This window comes from Gastrolobium bilobum, unplaced genomic scaffold, assembly GCF_033153095.1.
Source record: "Gastrolobium bilobum isolate Gb01-03AN ecotype WA unplaced genomic scaffold, APGP_CSIRO_Gbil_v1 utg3862, whole genome shotgun sequence".
Taxonomy (NCBI): domain Eukaryota; kingdom Viridiplantae; phylum Streptophyta; class Magnoliopsida; order Fabales; family Fabaceae; genus Gastrolobium; species Gastrolobium bilobum.
The window spans coordinates 335,744-352,370 of record NW_026898147.1 but is presented as its reverse complement, the minus strand read 5'-3'; the positions used below and the strand labels follow the sequence as shown (position 1 = coordinate 352,370).

General features: G+C 34.3%; 2 protein-coding genes across 2 annotated transcripts; one reads left to right on the top strand and one right to left on the bottom strand.

Moving 5' to 3' along the window:
* The first annotated feature begins 5,448 nt into the window (after window positions 1-5,448).
* LOC133313250 (probable 3-ketoacyl-CoA synthase 21) lies at window positions 5,449-6,705 on the top strand. The gene has a single exon (XM_061514595.1). It carries the CDS (start codon window positions 5,449-5,451, stop codon window positions 6,703-6,705), a length of 1,257 nt encoding a protein of 418 aa, XP_061370579.1.
* A 2,131-nt stretch (window positions 6,706-8,836) lies between these two features.
* Window positions 8,837-15,283, bottom strand: LOC133313233 (protein pleiotropic regulatory locus 1). Its single transcript, XM_061514575.1, has 17 exons — window positions 15,063-15,283; window positions 14,954-14,978; window positions 14,624-14,726; window positions 13,790-13,871; window positions 13,109-13,171; window positions 12,775-12,859; window positions 12,352-12,444; window positions 11,264-11,327; window positions 11,095-11,180; window positions 10,893-10,994; window positions 10,665-10,748; window positions 10,301-10,361; window positions 10,108-10,174; window positions 9,907-9,984; window positions 9,654-9,718; window positions 9,357-9,434; window positions 8,837-9,251 (listed from the first exon to the last, which is right to left on the bottom strand). Exons 1-17 carry the CDS (start codon window positions 15,179-15,181, stop codon window positions 9,079-9,081), a joined length of 1,428 nt encoding a protein of 475 aa, XP_061370559.1. The 5' UTR covers window positions 15,182-15,283; the 3' UTR covers window positions 8,837-9,078.
* Between the last annotated feature and the right edge of the window lie 1,344 nt (window positions 15,284-16,627).

Sequence of the window (16,627 nt, the reverse complement as noted above, 5' to 3'; positions counted from 1 at the left end):
AATCAGAGCTCTGGTTGTCACATAAATGGCTGAACATAACAATGGCGGTCGAGGTCAAGATCGTGGACGACGGGGTCGAGGCGGCGGCGGCGGTAGAGGGCATGTTAACACCCTTAACGATGACGGCGAACAACCACACATTGACGTGCGACACACCAGAATTGTAGCAATGGCTGCTACATTGGCAGAACATGGTAGGCGAATTCAGGAGCTCGAACAACTGTTTGCCCAAACACAGTTGGACGAGTCAGATGAAGGAAGGGAATCTGAAAGATCATCTCATGAAGAGGAAAGGAGCGAAAACTCATTCTGGAACTGGAACCAGGAGCAACGAGGACGAAGTCAACCTCGAAATCAATCCTTTTTTGCTAATATTGGGGTGAAGATTGAGATCCCGAAATTCGAGGGCACCACTCATACAGATGAGTTTATCGACGGGTCACACATTGTCAAAAGGGTCTTTGACATCAGAGACTTGACAGAAGACCAGAAGGTCCTGATCTATGATGAATATGATGATCATCAAGATCGTGAGAATCCTATTGTGGATGCTCCAGTTTATGACGAGTTCCCTATCTATGATAAGTATGATTGGGAGAAAGATGATGAGAATCCAGAGGTGGAAGAAATCTCTTATATTGATTTCGGTGAAAAATTAGTTATTAGAAATTCTAATATCTTTGACAAAGATGAAGTCCTACCCCAGTATTATGAATTTGAGGACAACGAGCATAACAACCTCATGCTCTATGGAGATAAATATTTAACTTTTTGTAAAAGTTTAATTGGAGATCTTTAGGGGCAATGGGAATTGCTGTCACATCAGACGAAATTTTCCTACGACGGATCACAGATGCGATCATTGATCAAAACTACAAATGAATATACCAAGCATATCAAAGAATTGCATTTCCAAGTCCTAATCTTAATTAGGAAATTTGGTGATATTGTACTAGAAGAGTTGTCACTTGGGTTACCACCTGAAGAAGTTCATATCAATGAAGACGAAGCAGATTCTAGGGCGAATCTTTTTCAAGTGGAAGAGAATGATGCACCCGAGCTGACTCGCTTGGATTGGGCTTTTCCTTTATTTATTTCTTTATTTAAGGAATTTTAATAATTGCTAGTTATTTCCTTTTTGTTATTTTAGATTATGTTTGAGTGTGCGTTGATTGTGCGTTATCTCCTTTGATTGCGCATGATTATAGTTATTTACTTTTTTTGTTATTTTATTTTTGCCTATTTAAGGCTTGGAGAACCCTATTGTTATTAGATTATTTTTGGTTAATAAAAATTAAAAAAAGAGAAATAGTATTTTCTCGCAATCCTTGTATTTATTCTTCTTTCTGTTTAGTCAATTGATTATTGCTTCGGCATTATACTGCACTGAATCTAGAAGGACACGAAGTGGCTGAACCTATACCAAAAAGGAGAAGACGACTTCCACTATCAGTTACTCTTCCTGATGGACCACTAATCTCGAGAACTCTTAATTGGATTAAGAAATTATGAAAATAAAAGAAAATATTAAAAGAAACCTACTGACTTTGAAGTCAGTAATATCTCAGTTAAATTTGTAGGTCATGTAGCATAACTCCTAATCCAACTTGAAATTTGTGGTACATCAACAGAAATAACAAGTGCCAGAAGTCCACTTCTCCTTTTTGATCTAGGAGCTGCCACTTAACTTTCTCCTGGGTTCATTGTAATATCTGCAACTTTGAGTCCTTGTGGGTTGACTGCAATAGCTGTCACTTCTTGTCCTTTTGGGTTCGCGGACATTGCCAATTATTAGAAAAAGGAACAATATTTATAGTTGCATACAATCATTCATAATTTACCCATAATATTTACGTAAGAGCTACTTAGAATCATTTTTCTTTACCTACTGTTTCTTTCACTTCCATTGGATACATGCCATTTGAGCTGATGATGCAACAACTCTAGCTGTGAACAGAAGCAGAGCATGTTACATCAGATAGCAAAACCAAGGATATTAAGTTGGCATCTTTTGAGTGAGCCTATGTCAAATTAACAATGTCTCTTAGAATTTAGTATTAGAAATATCAAGGAGACTGCGGTAAATGTTTCATTGCCTATAATTCTTAGTCCATCTACTAAATTCCCTAATGTTGTTCCAGTTGTTGTAGAAAAAGATAACAACATTGAACAACATTTGAATGAAGAAGTACTCCCAGCAGATGTTAACTTGCCGAATGGTAAAGCACAAGAACCACATGAAATAGAATTAAGAAGACCCCAAAGAGAACGTAGGCCAACTATTTCGAATGATTATGTGGTTTACCTACAGGAGTCAGATTATGACATTGGAATCAATAAAGATCCAGTTTCGTTTTCACAGGCCATAGAAAGTATAGAATCAGATAAATGGATTGTAGCTATGAAAGAAGAGCTAAAATCCATGGATCAGAATGATGTTTGGGATCTCGTCGAATTACCTGAAGGTTCCAAAAGAGTCGGTTGTAAGTGAGTCTTTAAGACGAAACGCGACTCTAATGGTAATATCAAACGATATAAAGCTAGACTTGTTGCCAAGGGTTATACTCTGAAAGATGACATTGATTATAAAGAGACATTTTCACCTATCTCGAAAAAGGATTCATTAAGGATAATTATGGCATTGGTGACTCATTATGATTTAGAGCTACATCAAATGGATGTGAAAACAACCTTTCTTAATGGTGACCTTGAGGGGTAAGTTTATATGGATCAACGTGAAGGTTTTTCCATGGAAAGTGAAAGAAAATTAGTGTGTAAACTCAAGAGGTCAATATATGGACTTAAGCAAGCATCCCGACAATGGTATATCAAGTTCAATACCATTATTACATCTTTTGGATTTGAGAAAAATACTGTTGATCGGTGTATTTACCAAAAGACCAGTGGGAGTAAGTTTATTTTCTTAGTTCTTTATGTTGACGACATCCTACTTGATGCAAATGATTTGAGTATATTGCGTGAGACTAAAGATTTTCTCTCAAAGAATTTTGAAATGAAAGATATGGGAAATGAGTCCTATGTGATTGGAATAGAAATATTCTGTGATCGATCACAAGGATTGTTGGGACTATCTCAGAAAGGATATATTGAGAAAAATCTCGAAATATTTAATATGAGTAAGTGCTCACTTGGAGTTGTTCCTATACAGAAAGGTGATAAATTTAGTCTCATGCAATGTCCAAAGAATGATGTTGAACGAAAAGAGATGGAATCAATTCCATATGCCTCTGTTGTGGGCAGCTTAATGTATGCTCAAAATTGTACTCGGCCAGATATCAGTTTTGCGGTCGGGATGTTGGGCAGATATCAAAGTAATCCAAGAATGGATCATTGGAAAGCTGCAAAGAAAGTTTTAAGATACCTTCAAGGCACGAAGGATCATATGCTCATGTACAAAAGGTCCAATGAATTAGAAGTAATTGGATATACTGATTCAAATTTTGGTGGATGTCTTGATAGTAGAAAGTCAACATTTGGCTACTTGTTTATGTTTGCTCAAGGAGCCATATCATGGAAAAGTGCAAAACAACTATCGTTGCTTCATCTACTATGGAGGCAGAATTTGTGGCATGTTTTGAAGCCACAACTCATGCATTATGGCTGCGGAATTTTATTTCAGGGCTTGCGGTTGTCGACACCATTAGCAGACCGCTGAAAATTTACTGTGATAATTCTGCAGCAGTATTCTTCTCTAAGAACGAAAGATACTCTAAAGGTGCCAAACATATAGAGTTAAAATATTTTTTTCGTTAAAGAAGAGGTTCAGAAACAGAGAGTGTCAATTATGCACATCAGAACTGAACACATGATGGCATACCCGTTGACGAAAGGGTTATAACCAAAGCTATTTAAAGAACATGTTGAAAGTATGGGCCTTGGTTGTATTAAAGATTATTGATGTGTGACACTCTGAGCTCACCTATGTGTTTCTGAGATACATTATGTTTCCTTGTTATTTTATGGTTGTATACACTATGAATTTTGACAAGGAAGTTTTTGTAAGACATTATGTGGACCATTATATTTCTTATATTATGAATTTTATATGATGGATTGTTGGTGTTGTAGTATATGGAAGGGAATGTACTGAATTAATAACGCACTACCGTCATAACTCACACTTGACAATTTATCTTTTATGATGACTAACATTAGAGATGCATGTATATTAAGATTAATCGGGCCAAGTGGGAGAATGTTAGAAATATCAAGAATCAATTATAATATTAAAAAGATTTTATTATAATTATGATATTAAGATTCTTGATATTACCCATTAAATGTTATATGGCCCAATTAATTACGGATACATTTAATCTCAATCATATAATTGATTTGGTATATGATGGACTTACCAGATTATAAGTTATGGAATATATATATTAGGGATGGTCCTCTCTCCCCTTCAACCCTAATGTCATTCTCTCCATCAGAATACATATTAAAGTTAAAGAATGCTTAGAGAGAGAAACTAACCTAAAAAATTAAAAAAAAAAAATCACTACTTACAATTAAAAAACTACTTCACATTAATTAATAATTACTAATAGCTAACAATTAATCTCTGATTATTTACAAATTTTTACTAATCACTAAACATTAAAATTACAAACAAGTTACTTTAACTTAACAATTAAAATTTATTTTATAACTTATCAACCTAAATATCATATAACTAGTTTAAAGACAATTATGATTAAAAAATTAATACAATTACTATAATTCATATCTAATTATTGTTAATAACTAATGACTAAATATTGCGTGTCACTAAATATTATTAGCTAATTTATTTAATCTCCAATATTAATAGTAGTAAGATTAACCTAAATAAATAATAATTAAATTTCATTTTATAACCTATAAATCAATAAGAAAAAAATAATAAAATATTATTCAATCACTACTAATATTACATTCTGTTTTAATAAGGAGTTAATCTTAGGGGCCGTACTTATTTTTGCATATAACCGATCATCAGCTTCTATCGATTCAAAGTGACAAATTAAGTCACAAGTCATATTTTTCACTCCTTGCGTGATAGTATGTATATGTGAAGCTAGCTAAATATGGTGTTACCGGGCACGACGCCATTATTTAGGAAAGCACTAAAAGAATGCTCAGCTCCATCCACATTTCTCCCACTTTTCTTTTCCCACTGGACTCTCTTTCTCATTTCATGCCAAACCATCTATCATTAGAATCTACTCTAACCAAGCCCATAATAATCATGACATAAAAGATCAACAACATATGCCTAGAAATGCTAACCATAACAAATCAACTTCAACTTCAACTTCTGGCAAAATGGAACCTTACAGTTTGTATTCCATATTGGAAATGTTGATGCAGCATCTCAACACTGTCATTGAGTTTATTATCTCACCTTCCTATTGTTTTGGCGTGGTTTTGGTTGCAGGTATAGCAATGCTCTACTTTGCATGCAGAAGAAAAGTACCCATTTATTTGATAGACTTTAGCTGCTACTGTCCACCAAGTTCTTATAGGCTACCTATGGCCATGTTTGAAGAGAATAACCTTTTTGATAATATGGATCCAGAAGCTGTTGATTTCCAATGCAAGATCATAGCAAAATCTGGATTCAGTGAGGAAACATCCATTCCTCCATCTCTTGCTCAGATACCCAAAATAAAAGCTCTTGCCTTTGGCCTTGAGGAAGCTGAAACAATAATGTTTTCAGCAATTACAGACTTATTTCAGAAAAACAACATCAACCCAAAAGCCATTGACATACTCATCACTAACAGTTGTGTGTTCTGTCCTACCCCATCTCTAAGTGCCATGATAGTTAACAAGTTCAGAATGAGGAGCAACATCATGAGCTTCCACCTATCAGGTATGGGATGTAGTGCTGGAATTATAGCAGTGAGTTTGGCTAAAGACTTGTTGAGAGTTCATGGGAACTCATTGGCTTTAATAGTAAGCACAGAAACCTTGAGTCTAAATTGGTACACTGGTAAAGTTCCATCCATGTTGTTAACTAATTGTCTATTCAGAATGGGTGGAGCTGCTATATTGATGTCTAGCAGGGTCCAAGATAAGCATAAGGCAAAGTATAAGCTACAGCATGTTGTTAGAACAATCAATGCACAGGATGATCAATCTCATGGTTGTGTCTACCAGGAAGTGGATCCAGAGAACAAAGAAGGTGTATCAATATCAAAGAACATAGTCAATGTGGCTGGAGATACACTAAAGAAAAATATAGCTTCACTAGGACCACTGGTTTTGCCATTGAGGGAGCAATTCCTATATGTGTTTTCCATTGTTTGTCGCAAACTATGGACTACAAGAAGAACAAGCATCTATACTCCAAATTTCAATCTTGCTTTTGAGCATTTCTGCATACATTCCGGTGGAAGAGCAGTTATACAAACAATTGAAAAAAACTTGAGGTTAAGGAAACAGGACGTGGAACCATCAAACATGACTCTTTACAGGTTTGGAAATACTTCATCATCTTCAATTTGGTATGAGCTGTGCTATATAGAAGCAAAAGGGAGGATGAAATGTGGTGATAGGGTGTGGCAAATTGCCTGTGGAAGTGGATTCAAGTGTAACAGTGCAGTGTGGAAATGTGTATGCGACGTGAAGCCAGACACTTCAAGTGCATGGAGGGAAACAATTCACTCATACCCTGTGGATATTGTGAGAATAAACTAAGGATACAGAACATTGTGGATTTGTGTCGTTGTACACATTAAGTTAGGCTGGCTTCAACTTTCAAACTCCCAACATCTTTGTTCCTTCTCAGTTAACAAAAGTGATCTCTATATTCACCTTGTGAACTAATAATTAATATTCTCCTATATGTTGGCACAAATTTGGGGATTAATTTGTGGTATGCTGCATAGAAAAGCTTTAAGTTTGTAGCTTCAATGCTCATGGGAGGAAATGTATCTCTCCTGTCATAATCTTCTTCTTGGCATTGATGCTGCTTATTTTCATGCCAAATATGTATATATAAATCCTGTCCATTGACTAATACGTAAGTATCTATACATCATCTAAAAAATGCAAATCAAACCAATTTTTGTTACGCTGTTTATCTTTATTTTCACTGACTTTATTCTGCTTTTAATTTTCTTTCTCACTTTTAGTCTATGCTGTAGACACACCATTGTCCCCATCGCCTTTTAAGTCACTAAATAACCTTTGTGTTGGGTCTAAACTCTATCTTCGCATTTGGATCGATAATCTGTTGCTCCCCCTGCAAAAACCAAGGATACTCAAATTAACAACGCGTTCTTTTCACTTTCTACGTAAGTTGAAAATATCTATATAGAGGTGTAAATGGGCAACCGACCTATAGGATTTACTGCTCAGCTTATATCAAGCCCAGGCTACAAGTTCTCTTTTACATGCCGAATCTATAAGTTTAAGCCTATAGGTCAGCCTATATTATAAGTTCTCATTGTCAGTAGAACGCAGCAACAAAATTGCCAAAATTTGAATGGGAAGATGGGGAAAAAACACTGCAATAGCCTATGATTGAATGCGAAGAGGAAGAAGAAATTGGAACGGCATGGAGCAAACCAGAGAAAATTGGGAATTAGGGTTTAGAAAAAAAAACATTGGGCTGGCCCGTGGTTAACCCCATCCCAACCCAAAAGATATGACGGTTATTGGGGCTAGGGTCAAAAATGGCCCTATGAAATAGGGGCTGAAATAAAATAGGGTTGAAAAATGGGGTTGTAGGGCTGGCCCGCAGGCTCTGGCCCGTTTTGACAGGTCTATCTATAGGTCAGCCTATATTATATTATTTATTTTAAATAATAATAAATTATTATTTCAATGATTTTGAATTATTTTAAAAATTATTAAATGTCTAATAGACTGAAACAGGCTAACAGACTATACCAAGGATTTTTGTTTTTTAAATATAGGTTATATCAGACTTATAATTTGAATTTACACAAGGCTACCCGGCCAGCTCTAAACTATTTTATACAAGCTTGACCTATTTAATCTAAAGTCTAACTCGACCCAGCCTTTACACCCTTATATGTATGCATATGGTAGAGCTTTTTTGCATTATGCACCGTGACAAATTTTTCCTTTTTTTTTAATTAAAGTTTCTAATAATAAGTAATTCCCTTCCATGAAGCAAGCATTCGAGCGACACATACTAGCCACCTCATAAGTCATTACAATTTTGTGTACAGAATGTAAGCTATGCTTCAAGCTCAGTTGTTAAAAGAGAATATTTACAATGAAGTCGTGTTTGAATTTGTTCATTTTACACCCATTTACGGTTTGTTTAGATTAAATTAATATGCATGTCCTAATTTTTATATTTAAAATTTATAAATACAGTTTCAAGAATACAAGACATTTTAAAATCTTCAAAATGTATGAACTTACAGGTTAATAACCTTTAAAAAAAAAATTGAGTTCCCATGCAGTTTGAACTCTACATTGGCCTTGGAGCAATATTTTAAGATACATCATACACAATATTAAGGTCATCCCAGGCCCCAAAAAGAGAAAGTAAAGAAATTTACAAGAATCAAACTAATTATCATAAAACCAAGTACTCGGGCTAAATAGCATACAGCCTATGGCCCCACAAAAAAGGGACCGTGTAGGTAGATCTTGCAATAGCCACCATTTCAAGAAAAGATTTTGTTAAGCACGATCCAAGGAATTACGCTTCCAGCTTAGCCTTTTAATTACACCAAAAGAAACAATAATTGTGATAACATTTTCAGGCTTCTTGTTTTAGATGAACAGGTAGTGCAGAAAATTAGACAAATCAAATAATAAATATCACAGTTGAGAACAGTGACATGTGGGCAAGGGCAGAGTGTTGTTTTATGCACACAACTGAAATGCAAAGCCATATGCGTAATAATAATCTACACGCAATCCAATGGTACAAAAAGGATGAGAAAAGTATGTTAAAAAAAGAGAATCATGATGCTCATTTTCAACCAACAAGTCATTTTACATCAAAGCCTCCAAATAATAGCGCATCCAATAAACTTGTGTACTATACATGGCAGAAAAAATAGCCTGAGATATGAGCGATCGTAGCTAGAATCGACGGATGTCTTTAGGAGGCCTGAAGTTAAGGGGATGGGTTTCTGGAGTGGCAGTTTCATCTTCTTTCCACATTTTTATGGTCTTGTCAGCTTCACAGGATATAAGCCTCGAACCCGTAACATCATATGTTAAAGCATAAATACCAGCTTCACTATCCAGTGAACCTGTAAGAGGAAAGTAGATTGAGTAATTATACTTGTCAATCGTGTGGTTATAGTAGAACTAACTGGTGTCAAACTAAACATCCAAGAGAAGCCAAATATGCATACCAGGTTGTACAATTGTTTGGTCTTGCTGGAAATTGTGACCACTCTTCCAATCCCAGAACCACATACTGCCATTGTCACCTTCAACCAGGAAAAAAAGAGAGCTTAAAGTTGAAGAATGCAAGGGAGAAAAAAAGGTATATCCATGTCAATTCCTTTTCAGTATCACCCAAAAAGTCAAGATTGGGGGACATTAATCCCTAATAGCATGGTCATGAAAAATCAGGACACGGATTAATAGACTTCACTCCATCAAAACATATTTCCCTACTAGAATTATACTTTGTTCTAGGTCCATACCTCCGGTAGCCATCACACCCTCCTCATTCACAGCCATTGCATTGATGATAGTTTTCTGTTGAGAGCTGCGCATAAAACATTGTAATGAAAACACGTCAGTTATTAGATTAATCTCTTTCCAACCATCTCTTTCCTCATTCACAACCATATATTGTATAGACAACTGAAACAAATAGTTCTTGTTTTTGTGTTTTATCTCATTAATGAACCCCCAAATCACATAAGTTTGATGATAACAATTTTATGAACTCACAGCATATTGTGCAAAAATTCTCCTTTTGGAAGGTTGAACTTTTTAATATTATCAGCCGATGCTGATGCAAAAAATTGCCTGCAACGAACAAAAAAGGAAAGATGGTGAGAAGACAAAAAAGAAATAACGTATGTAAAGAAAGATTGAATAACCAAATCCTATTTTATCATTCAAGTAACAAGCAACTGATCAGACACATACTCTTTAGGATGTGGAGCCAGTGCTCGAACCGATTTTTTATGATTTGTAAGGGTTAACATCGTTTTACCTGCACGAACGCATCATGTGTCAGGGACTCAGGATGACACAAAACACATACAGAAACATGCAAATGCAAATAATCCCAGCACAAACAGACAAACAAGAAGATAGGAAAAATAAAACCATAAATTACCATATCTAAGGTCCCACATCTTGATGGTAGTATCATGAGAACCAGTAACAACTTGGGGATCCTGTAAACAAAATAAGAACAGAATAAGGCCTCTGAAGAACAAAGAAAAAAGGTTTAAAAAAATAAAAAAACAAATTAAGAAATGTTTCAAAGCTGCATTCAAATGTTGAGGTCTACTTTCCCATTTATCATATCAAAGAACTTGAAACTAAGCCAATCTGATCATCTACATGCCAGTCTTACAGATATGGTATGTCAGAGGACAAAACTAGATACACATGTAGATTAATGACCATACAATATTGTGGCACTATTCTAAATATCAAAAGAAAAAATATTACAGACAACAGAAGAATCTGGATACCGTTGGCCGTGTAAACACAGAGCAGACTGTGTTATCATGACCTGAAAGAGCATGAATCTGCATTTTACTACGTATGTCCCAGACCTGAAAATTTAGTGTCACCAAAGCTTAGTTAACATGTTTATACTTCCTTAATAACGAATACAAGATACAGGAACTGTTTAGCAGAAATGATTGCATCCATCTAAATATACCATAAAGTAACTATATTATCAACAAAGTCCATACCCTGCAGACAGAATCACGTCCTCCAGTCAGTAAAATGTCAATTGTAGGATGAAGAGCCAAGCAATAAACACCACTTAGATGACCATGATAAGACCTAATAACCTAAAACAATAACGAGTTTTAGTAGCCTGTTATTGATAGGGTTTCAGTAATTACTGAAATATTCAGTCCAGAAAAACAAAAATTGAAACAGGGATTTGACCTTATTCTGTTCCAGATCCCAGCATTTAACTTGTTTATCATCACCAGCAGAGAACATGTAAGTGTGTTTGTTGCTAACAGCAAGGCCTGTAAACAGAGCACACTGTTATTATTAACCTGGGTCCTGGTTCACAATTGCTGCCACCACTAATAAAACCATTGTTTCTTACCTCTTATTTGTTCAATGTGGCCTGTTAATGTGAGCTTTAGTACTCCACTTGCCAAGTCCCATATCTGCCCGAATGAACAACTTAAAAACATCCAAAGTTTTCAAGAATAGGAGACAACTAAATAATATACTTGTCATGATAAGTTCATACACTATATATATATATATATATATATATATATATATATATATATATATATATATATATATATATATATTTATATTCCGGATTCATCGACAACCGACCCCAATTGGTTTGGGATAAAGGTAGTGTTGATGTTGATGATAAGTTCATAAACTAATTGAAAAAAATTAGCATCAATTTATAGCAACTACATGGTAATAATGGAGTCCATATTTGTCACAATTAAATAATTGAAATGTTGAGTAAAAATAACACTAGGAAAAGGGCAACCATACAAGAATAATCAAAGTAATATTGCAGAGGCACCAAATATCTTATAATTATCAAAAAAATATGAAGCAGTGACAAAGTTGAATGTGGGAAATACTTATGAAAAGGCAGAGTTGTTTTGGGTTGTGTTTAATGCTAGTGCAGGACAGCACAAATAGATTTTGTAACAGGACAATTTTTGTGTGGCACAAGTAGTTGAGTAACAGGACAATTTTTGAGTTTTTAGCTATTTGATGAGCAAAGCACAAGACAAAAAATTGTGATACCTAAGGATATAATAAAGAAATTATTATGACACCCTTTGTGTTATCCATTGTTTTGCGCACAATAAAGGTGGGATGATGAAGGGATAGGGGTTATTGGTATTTTTCTCTTTTTGTGTTGTAGACAAGATTTTGTACCTTGATTTAGAGTGTAACAAAAATTTAGAAATTTTTGTTGTCCGTTGAGTTGCTTTTGTCCCTTATACTATTTGAACAATCAAACAAGGTTCAATTTTTTTGTGCTGTACTATCCCGTACTTTTTAGCAAATCCAACGAACTCTTAGAATAAATTATAAAGAAGGAAAGTAACCTACAGAAAAAACAATTCAACAAGGCTCACTAAGTTTTCCTTCTTTTCTTCATGCCTTCTCATAACAAGCAACTATGACATTCATTTCGTGATCAAATACCTTGATAGTTCGATCTGCAGAACCAGTACAAAACCATGTATTGCTGTGATCAACTGCAACAGATCTCACCCATCCTAAGTGACCACTGATGACCTACGGATAATAAATCAAGGTTAAAATTACTCAATCAAAACTATATCGAAGTTAAAATTAATTAAAATTACTCAAGCTTTCTACGTATAACTCTATTTTATATGTGCATGAAAATCCAAGTTAAAATTGTACTAGTTGTAAGAAAATAGGGCAATAGAATGATGGAACTAAACTGAGGTGTCACTAGGCTAAACTACTAGCTGGTGCACCATGCATGCCCAATTACATATGTTTTGGTTCAGAGAATCTGAGAATGAAAAACAACAAATCCTAATGCCACCCATCCATCATTAGATATAGTTGAACTTGAAAAAGGGGTCAGGTTCTCACCCTGTAGTTTTTCCATGGTGCGTGCCATACAGGACGTGGCCATTTACTTGGCATTCTTTCCATCAAAGCAGATGTTGATAAATTCCTGAAATATAGAAACTATTAACAGTTCATTAAAAAAGGTCATACCAACAGAATGTCAATCCCACATAACACAATCCAACATGGGCAAATGCATATACGCATTTTGAGTAAACAACAGAAGATAGTGTACAGAACTAACAAAATGAGCATTGCACTCTTAGAAGCATATAATGCCAACAGTCACAGCTAGAAATTGTAAATCATCTTAGAATCTCTTAAACTATAGAAGGGATAGAGAGAAAGCCAGAACCTTTCAGATGAACCAGAGGCCGAAACAACTACTGTATTTTTGCTCGAAAAACCAAGATCATTCCTGTAAATTAACAAAAACATGAGAACTAATCATATTCAATAACAGCTTTTCAAAAACTTTGCATGCTGTGTGTGACACAATCCATGCTTCAATTTTGCAACCCATAGCTTTCCTTTCTACAATCACACGGAATATAATGCAAGTGATTTGAAGAAACTGTATTAAAATCTCTGAATACAACAAGTCATTAAAAACCAAAAAAAGACAATTGGAACGGAATACTTCATAAGGCATGGAGTCCCATCTTTGTTTTTTCTTTTGAAAATAAAATGCCACACCTCAGAAAACTTCCATCAATTTCTAATCTTCAATCAAGTTTACACAGTAAACAGTTTCTTATTATTTTGAAAACCAAATAGGTTCTTCAAACAATATTTTAGAATACCGAATACTACATTATTCATTATTCAACTTCTGCAAGCAGAATATATGATTCAAATCACAACTGTTATATAGACTAATATGTCAGCGAATATAAATTTTTGAATAATTGAAGAACTATAAAGAAAAATAATTTCTGATACGCATGAGCAAAACAAATTATTCATGAGGGAAAAATTCTCCTTGACCCACATCTATATGCGCAAAGTTCAAGAAAAATGGAGGAGAGTATATTACGGAGTTGTGGAGGGCATAGCTGGACCAACAACCAAAGCATTCTGGGGTCCTCCTTTTTGGGGCTCTTTAGAATCTCCTGGACCTGTCAAATAATAAGAAGAAACAATATCAACAGGTTGGGCAGTAACAACCAGATTCTCTTAATTATTAAAGAATAATTACAAGGAAAATTTCTCAGAAAAGATATCATGCTAAAATTCCAAATAAAGGGGGAAAAACATAATGGGGGGGAATGCAAGAGTTTTAAAGAGGGCCAACCAACCTAAAATAAATACTACAGAAAATGACAAAACATGCAAGAGGGCACATCAACCTGGTGCTATTAGATGCCAAATGTGGGTACATCATACTGTCATAATACGCAAATGAGAAAGAAAAAAAAGAGCATAAAGGTTCAAGATTCAAGAATTATGTAAAGGCACACACAAGAGTTGGCATTCCTTAAATTTAAGGTCAAAATTATTTGTTGTCATAATCATTTTTAACAGTAAAGTCGCATAGTTATTCCTATGGAAGAAGGAGATGTCCTGAGACTTAAGGTCAGCAGATTCCTATAATTTTTACCCTCAAAAATATATAGTGCAATATCCAAACAAAATTTACCATACTTACTCTCCTACAAAGTCAAAAAAAAAAGAGAGAAAAAAAAAAGGCAATAACCGTACACTCATACTGATATATAATAAAGATAATAACAATATAACAAGAACATTTTAACCACATACAACAAAAAGATGCTGAGAAATCATAACCACCCTAAATTCAATTCATCATTTTCCCTCAAGCTAGATTTTCCATATCATCAGACCATGATTATAACTATGAGTATTGTACCGGGAAGAGCAAGAGCTTGTTGAGTGTGATCCTGTGCGGAAGAATTAACTTGACGGGGAGGTTGATCAGTGGTGCTTTTGATTCCACCATACTCCACATTTACCTAATTTTCATTCCAAACAATATAGCATAACTGCCTCTGTTCAATGTCCAATAGTTATTTAATAAAAAAAACCCAAAATAAAAATAAAAATTGAAATTACTCAAATTAATCCAAAGTTCGTTCATTCTTGTCGTTTAGGGTTTTAAGAAAAAAATTCAAGGGCATTATGACTATCAAATTAACATTAACAAAACTCAAACCCATGATTAGGATTAAGATTAACTAACCTTGTGGTTAAGGCGTGTTCTCTTGCTGCATGAGTAGAAAACGGAGAGAAAAGTTAAGATTGTGGAGAACCAAGACACAAAGTTAAGATTTTGAAAAAAAAGGGGATACCTTAGTGGGTCAGGAGGAGCAAGTTGTCCATGAATGGGAGAGAAGAGATCGAGGGCACGTTTAAGGGACTTGAAGCTTAGCTTCTTCAGTGACTGTGGTTCTACTGCTTCCGCCTCCATCAAATCTACGTCTAGGGTTTAGGGTTTCTCACTCTCTCTCTCACTCCAGGATTCAACACAAGAATGGATTCGATTAAGAACTGCACGCTGCTGTACAAAACATAAGTTGCACCCTGATACCAAACACGTCAAAAAGAAATTTCGGTAAAATAAATTACCACTTTTTTAAATATTTAAACGTAAGGCAGCCGAATGTATTGGATTAGGATTTTAAAAAAAAATTACAAGATAGAAAATCTTATACATTTTAGAGTAAATACGTTTTTCGATTCCTCACCAAATTTTACGATACCCGCTTTAGTCCTGGCAAATAAAAAGACTATTCGTGGTCGTTTTAGTCCCTGGCAAATAAAAGAGTTATTCATGGTCCTTAAGAAATTCAAAATGGATTCATTTTAGTCCTTTTGAGGGACTAATGTGAATTTTTTTTGAATTTGTAAGGGACCACGATTTTAACTAAATTGATCCATTTTGAATTTTTTTAAGGACTATGAATAACCTTTTTATTTGCTAGGGAATAAAGCGGGTATCGTGAAATTTGCTGAGGGTATTTACTTTGGATTTTAAAAGATTATTCAGTATTGGAGAGACTTTAAATACTTTTATAAAAGACCTTTTTACAATCAAAATTTCATAAGATTGAATTTTAATAGAATTTATAATATTTGAAAGGACAATATGGATTTATAAGATTTTAAAAAATCATATGAACAAAATTACAAGAGTCAACAAAAAAATGCAATGATATTAATAAATAAAAAAGTAAAACGTAATATAATTTTCTCAATTACTAAAATTCATGATAAATTTTTGTTTGGAATTTTTTGCAATTGATATTGTAAACCTTGGGGTTTTTGTTCTCCATAACGAGAGTTTTCTAACCATATATTATATGCATGTTTTCATTGAGTATTCCAAGAAAATTTCGAATCTAAATTTCTGAGTTTTATTACATAAAAGTTTAGAAAATTTCTCAAATTATTTTCAATCGATATATTGAAATCTTAAATTGCTTTGGGGGTTTTGAAAAATAAGTTTTTAATTATCTATTGACATAAAAATTGTTTGAAATCGTTTCATATATAGAGAAGGAATTTTGTTCATGAATGTATTATTATGAAACATAGGGTTCATATAATGAAAATTTCAATATTTCTTTAAATAAATCTTGTTTCATTGATGTAAAATGAAAATTGGTTTGGGGGGTTTTTTGTTCCCTTGTTGTTTTCCCACTATTTTATGTTGTTTTTAATACAAAAATCACACATTTTCTTACCAAGAAAAATAATAACCAATAGCTTGAAAAATCATTTTTAAACTCTCAAAAATTGCTTCAAAATATGCTATTTTTTAGATGAATTAGATTAAAATCATGACCGAGGTGTTGTTTCTGGGTACACCTCCAGACTCTCAGCCACGCGCTCTCACGCGGGTGAGACAGCCATT

What these genes read in the sequence shown, in the direction of transcription:
- LOC133313250 (XM_061514595.1), top strand. Translation starts at nt 5,449, where the DNA reads ATGCTCTACTTTGCATGCAGAAGAAAAGTACCCATTTATTTGATAGAC.
- LOC133313233 (XM_061514575.1), bottom strand. Translation starts at nt 15,181, where the DNA reads ATGGAGGCGGAAGCAGTAGAACCACAGTCACTGAAGAAGCTAAGCTTC. An exon ending in CTGCAGATCGAACTATCAAG is followed by an intron (nt 11,328 to 12,351) that starts GTATTTGATCAC and finishes TCATTCGGGCAG; the next exon opens with ATATGGGACTTGGCAAGTGG. An exon ending in CTGTGTTTACACGGCCAACG is followed by an intron (nt 10,362 to 10,664) that starts GTATCCAGATTC and finishes TTTTGTTTACAG; the next exon opens with GATCCCCAAGTTGTTACTGG.